The sequence below is a fragment of the Mauremys mutica genome, chromosome 4 (genome assembly GCF_020497125.1).
Source record: "Mauremys mutica isolate MM-2020 ecotype Southern chromosome 4, ASM2049712v1, whole genome shotgun sequence".
Taxonomy (NCBI): domain Eukaryota; kingdom Metazoa; phylum Chordata; order Testudines; family Geoemydidae; genus Mauremys; species Mauremys mutica.
The window spans coordinates 59247839-59254400 of NC_059075.1; the positions used below are offsets into that span (position 1 = coordinate 59247839).

The 6562-nt window shown below is 35.8% G+C and overlaps 1 protein-coding gene across 1 annotated transcript in view; it reads left to right on the forward strand.

Moving 5' to 3' along the window:
- EIF2AK4 (eukaryotic translation initiation factor 2 alpha kinase 4) overlaps positions 1-6562 on the forward strand; it is a 70113-nt gene that overhangs the window by 50505 nt on the left and 13046 nt on the right. The window contains exons 24-31 of the mRNA XM_045014247.1: positions 1018-1067; positions 1194-1362; positions 1878-1994; positions 2735-2800; positions 3383-3553; positions 4250-4384; positions 4467-4574; positions 5284-5412. Coding sequence (XP_044870182.1) covers positions 1018-1067; positions 1194-1362; positions 1878-1994; positions 2735-2800; positions 3383-3553; positions 4250-4384; positions 4467-4574; positions 5284-5412 — 945 coding nt within the window. The remainder of the gene's footprint in view (positions 1-1017; positions 1068-1193; positions 1363-1877; positions 1995-2734; positions 2801-3382; positions 3554-4249; positions 4385-4466; positions 4575-5283; positions 5413-6562) is intronic.

Here is a 6562-nt window from a genome sequence, read left to right on the forward strand (position 1 = left end):
CAGTGCAAATATTTGTAATAAAAAATAATATAAAGTGAGCACTGTACACTCCGTATTCTCTTGTAATATGAATCAAAGTTGGGCGGAGGGATAGCTCAGTGGTTTGAGCATTGGCCTGCTAAACCCAGCGTTGTGAGTTCAACCCTTGAGGGTGCCATTTAGGGAACTGGGGTAAAAATCTGTCTGGGGAGTGGTCCTGCTTTGAGCAGGGGGTTGGACTAGATGATCTCCTGAGGTCCCTTCTAACCCTGATATTCTATGATTCTAATATATTTGAAAATGTAGAAAAACATCCAAAAATATGTAATAAATTTCAATTGGTGTTCTATTGTTTAACAGCTATTAATAGTAATTAATTTTTTTAATCGCAATTAATTTTTTTGAGTTAATCGTGTGAGTTAACGGTGATTAATCAACAACCCTAATTTTTAAAAGTATAAAGGCTAAAGACTTTTTTAGTGTCATCCTTCAATAGTGCTAGTTGTAATGTCTAATTCTGCTTCTGTTACCCCAGTTTTAGACCAGTGTGATATCATTGGTGTAATAAAAGGAAGAATCAGACGAAATGCTATCCCTACTCTAAGGGCCTCCACAGTTTTGAGCTCTTTGTTGGAATGAGTGGTTTCCTAAAATGTGTTGGTTACAGAAGCATTGACTGAATATGGCAGCTGATAATCTCCTTCTGTGTTCCTGGAAATAGGGTTTTATTAACAGCACACAAACAGTCGTGGTTAGTATGCCTTTTTTTGCTAGATACATACCCCCTTTTGCAATGCATACCTCCTGTATCAGCATAACTGAGAAACTGAGTTCTCCCCCACTCAAAGGGTGAACACCATTTTCCTGAAAGATACACCAGAGATGCTTAATACAATTTAGCTGTGACAAATACACATTTTCTGAGACATTATTACAGATGGGAGAATAAAGGTGTAACTGCATGATCTATAATTCAGCATAAGTCAGAATGAAGTTATGCATATTTGTCTCAACCACCTTTTTTTTGTTTGTTTTCAGATTCCTTTTGCAAGATTTGTAGCTAGAAATAATATATCAAACTTGAAAAGGTAAGAAAATGGCTGGGAGGAATTATGCCTCATCCACTTGTTGCACATGTAACTTTCTACAAAATGACGGAATAAATGACAGCACTGAAGGTATTGTATTGATTCCTTCTTTGGTGTTTTTTGTAGATATTGTATAGAGCGTGTATACAGACCTCGGAAGTTAGACCGCTGTCACCCCAAAGAACTCCTAGAATGTGCATTTGACATCATCACTTCCAGTGGAAACAGCTTTTTACCTATTGCAGAAACAATCTACGCTATTTCTGAAATCATCCAAGAATTTCCAGTACTACAGGTTGTTCCCTCATCTTACCTCCTTGACTAACAGACGTTTTTCATTGTCTTTGATTTTTTAACCATAAAAGGCTATTTCATTAGAGAGGGAATTGTAAATACGGAAATATGTAGGCAATAAATGACTAGAAAAAGACCTTCTCACCTTGTAACACACTAAATATTTCCAAGTTTTGACTTTTGATAAAACTTGCAAACTGAGTCAGTATAATATAAACTGTAAATGAAAAGTTTTTTCAAGTACGATTTCCAATGAACAGTCCGTTTGCAATGTGTACACTATTGGATATTTTTACAGCACTGTTTGAAATAATAGCTATCTTCTTTTAGGTGAGTGAGAGTTTGTCTCTTAATCCCGACATTAAAAATATAAAATGGCACAAATCCTGCCAGTTCTGTAGTACACAGAAGGGAGTTAAGGTGATGGGGAGATTCAAAGTTAGTCTTATGAAACAGAAAAGCTATTTTACATACTGGAATGCCAGTAAAACATAGGATATTTTTTTCCTCTGTTAGGAAAGAAACTATAGTATTTACTTGAACCACACTGCCTTATTGAAAGCTATACTCTTGCACTGTGGGATACCAGAAGAAAAACTCAATCAAGTCTACATCATTCTGTATGATGCAATGGTAAGATATTAATGACTCATGCAGAGATCAGTTTAATAACTGTAAAGTGCCACATTAATTATAGATCCATCTTTAAATATGAGTAATAACACTTTGGTAATTTACCAGAGAGTATTTTAACCGTATATTAAAAGTGGTGGATTATTCCAGATGATCAGTTTGTATTAAAGCTTTTTCTGCTATCTCCTTATAGGGAACTGTTATCTTAAAACACAGATTTATTTTGGGGGGGGGGGGATTCTTTACCTATATGACTAAAAACATCCTAGATTGTTAAAACTGAAAACATTGCATTCAGATATATTTTTATTGTTTTGTTTTTACTTCACACAGTTTGATCAGAGAAAATGGACTAGTCAGTTTCATTTGTGAACACTGCAGAGGAATGTTTAAATCACAACAAAGACCTTCCATAGTTTTTTTTTTAACTTCATGTAATATTTCTGTTTAGCATTCGGTTTGTATTTTTTTTAAGCAAAAGCTATGTTTTAAATAGACTTTTTACCTGTAAAATGACCAAACCAGATATGGAATCACCGAGAGACAAGTAAACATTTTGCCATTGTTTACAGTGATATTTCAGAGAGTAATTGATTGAAGATGGGTACATCAAAGGGGGGAGGGGGAGTAACCAAGGAGCTGCATTATTAATTCTCATCTCAATTAGTAAACTTTTTCTCTCAAAAGTGAATTTTCTAAAAATATGCTACAAAATAATGATGGTTTTTGTTGTACTTTAGACCGAAAAGTTAACAAAAAGGGAAGTGGAAGCCAAATTTTGTAATCTTTCTCTGTCGTCAAACAGCGTAAGTAGTTCAACATTACACATTATATTTGAATTTCCCTATAAATTGTTATAAGTCTATAGTACTTTATTTACTATGAAACCCATTAAAACCTCAACTAAGAATATGCCACTCATTGTATAGAGATGATGCCATTGCATTTGCAACTGAAATGCCATTGATCTCTTTACTGTCATACCTCTTTGGAAATGGTCTAACTTGTCTCTTTCAGTGTTACTATTTTCTTGGTTTCTCCCTTTTTTAATGTTTGTGTTTCAGATTATGCAGATGTTCAAAGGGTAAATGGAATATTGTAGACTGAGATTTCCAAAAGAAAACTGTGTGGGATACTAAATATTATTATGCAGAGTTAGGTGCATGAATACAGAGATTGGGTTGAGAGAGATCTCTCACCATCCAACTTTTTGATGCTCTGATTAGGAATTCTCCTGTGTCCACTCCCTCCCCCAAATTCTAAAGCAGAATTATTAGTCTGCTCTGTAAAACAAGTATAAATGGTCACAACAAACCAAACGCTATGTTGTTGTTCATATGCCTTCTATTCAAGCTTGTGTATGGTATTGTATCTGTGTATATTTTCAGCTTTGTCAACTGTACAGATTTATTGAGCAGAAGGGAGAGTTGAATGATTTAAGCCCATTGATAAACACAATGATAAAACAAAAAACTGGTGTCACCCAGCTGGTAAAGCACGGCGTGAAAGATCTGGAGGAAGTCATGGGTTTCTTAAAGAAGCTTGGTATAAAACTTCAGGTTTGTAAAGCAGTCGGATTATAAATTCATTGATTTATAGCTCTTTACAACTGCTCTGTCTTAATAAACCTTTCCCCAGGGACAAATCCATGGATAGTCTGATGAACAGAAAAAAGCACCATCAAATTGTGGTACTGTATATGATAAACACTACTGGTGACGCCTGTTTTTAGATCCTCAGTCTCAGAGTAGGGCCTGTATTGGTAAGAGACTTGCAGCTGAAGAATACTTATATCTGTGTAATTGAACTATTTCAGTTGCATTCTTAGTTGAAAAATAATTTTCTCTACATACCTATCACTGAGAGCACTAAGGGATTCTTTGAACATTTTAAAATTTTATATTTTGAAAATGTTAAAAGTTTCTAAAATACTGATGGTAACAATTGAAATAGCTCATTTTCTTTAAAGCCTTGCTATTTATTTGCTATTTGGGACATATACACAAATCTTCAGTAGTTCATGTCCCCTTGTGATCCTTTAGATTTAAGACATTCTTTCCTCCCTCGGATTTTTTGGCTGAATCTGTCTCTTCAGGGATCAGTATTTTAATTGCAGTATTAAATCTCCTCAAAAGCAGAGAAACCATGTTAAGTTTTCATGATCTGCTGATGTGTACATTTTAATACTTTACAATTGTGTGATTAGAACTGGTGTAAGACTTAGTGAAGATATAATACTCATTTTTGTTTTATAGGTGTCTATAAATTTAGGACTCGTTTACAAAGTGCAACAGCATAATGGAGTCATCTTTCAGTTTATAGCATACATCAAACGCAGACAAAGAACTGTGCATGAAATTCTTGCAGCTGGAGGCAGATATGATCATCTGGTGTGTGTAATTAACTTTTTTTTTTAAAAAAGCATATACTTATTTGATACCTTACTAAAAGCATTGTTTCTTGTCTCTTCAGATTCCACAGTTCAGAGGGCCGCAAACAGTAGGACCTCTTCCTTCTGCTGTTGGAGTCAGTATAGCTATAGAAAAAATAACTGCTGCAGTTTCCAGTATGGAGGACTCTGTAAGTTTCGGTTCCCGTTTCATTCGTATTTCTGTCATTTCAGTAATCTGTATGTAGCCATAGATAGTCAAGAAATATTAAGAGGTTCAGATGTGTCTCAAAATAATTCCATACTAAAACAGACAGAAGCCTCAAGATATGGTGCATTTTCCTTTGCTTCTATCTATATAGATTTTTAAAAAATTGGTAAAGTGAAATGTAGTACATGGCTTGTTTAATGGCATAAAAATTTCATTTTTTAAATTTATTCAGTGATTAATATCTGTGAAAGGGGAAAAGATATGTTTTCCCATATGTAGAGTCATGTTCTTCCCCTTAAAAAAAAAATCATATTTTTGTCCCTAGCCCTTCTTTTTGTCATAAAATGGGCTTCTCTACATAAATGATAACTATTTCACTCAGCAGCAGAATGTGTATATTTTTAATCCTTCTTTGTGAAGAGGTACATTAACATTGCTAAATGGGGAGGAGATAAAGCCAGGTAACTCACTGATTTTAGGCTTTGCAAGTGCTTTTTCTGTAACAGGGTCAGATTTGCTGAAGAGCTTAATTAAAAAAAATGCTTAATGAACCATCTCCTAATCTCTGCCTAATTTGCATGAAAAGCAGCACAATAATGTATTTGTTCTCCAGTAATATCAACATGTTTACACCTGAAAACAAGCTCTGGTTGCTCACATTGCCCCTCTCACTTCTACTTTTCTTCCAGGTTACTATGGGCTCTTGTGATCTGTTGGTTGTGAGTGTTGGGCAGATGTCAATGACGAGAGCCATCAATATCGTTCAAAAACTCTGGACTGCGGGAATTCCAGCTGATATCATGTATGACTGGTCCCAGGTAAAGAGTCTGTCTACATATTTGTTAGCTATATGTCAGTTTCATCAAGGCTGGTATTGCTAAAGCAGCCTCTTAGACGTTATTCATTTATAGAATCATAGTATTGAGCAGCTGGGTGCAATTCAGCTATCCTTAAATCAATGAAGATTATGTTTGCTTTTATAGTATTTTTCCTCTGTAGCTCTCATCACCTTTCACAATGTGAATAAGCATCATAATCTTTTGTTTTAGAGCACAGACAGCCTAGGTGATGTACCCATGGTCACTCACTGAGGGCATGATACAAAGCCCACTGAAGCCAGTGGAAAGACTCTTACTGAATTCATGGGGCTTTGGGTATGTCATGAGTCAGGGTCAACAGTGAGAGAAGAACCAAGTCTCCTGATTCCAAATCCAGTGCTATATTCACTGGGTTATGCTGCTTCCATGGGATGACATGTAGTGGAGATGGCTTTATTGAAAAGCACCCAAGATTCTGGAGATCCTGGACAAGTATTTGACATAAATCTTCCCCAAAAATGTATTTTACCAACCTACATCAACAATATAAAAACAAAAAGTATACTTTTACCCCCAAAAAATGGAACCGAGAGAGTCATTCATAGGAGGAAACGGAAAGGTTCTAAATATTGGGTCAATAGTGGCAATAATGAAAAACACATTTTGCAGGAGCAGTTTTCATGTACTGTTTAGAAGTGGGAAGGGACGGGCTAACATATTCTGCACTCTAATGGCCACTACAGTGGCGTAACAAAGCTGTACTCCAGGGACTGCAGACGGTACCGTTTGATTACTGACCTAAAACATACAAGTGTCACCACAGCATTAGTCATTAAGAATATCCAGTGCTGCAAGATTCCTGGAAATGCTATTTGTATTGAAGGGCTGACTTCTCATTCCCTTACAATGAGCCCAAACGAAACAGTAGGTGCCCAGCACATATAGATTATGGGATGATAAACAAAGTACTTACCCACCTCTGGACAGTCTGGTTCAGTTTATTTACATACATGCTAAATGGTGAATGTCAAAGGAAATGCCATGGAATTGCCCATTCAGAATGCCCCGCAGCATAGAGTTCTGAGTCACTTAACTGCCTTGCTGACATTATGGTATTCTATTGCCTTAGTATTGGCAACAATTTCCCTAC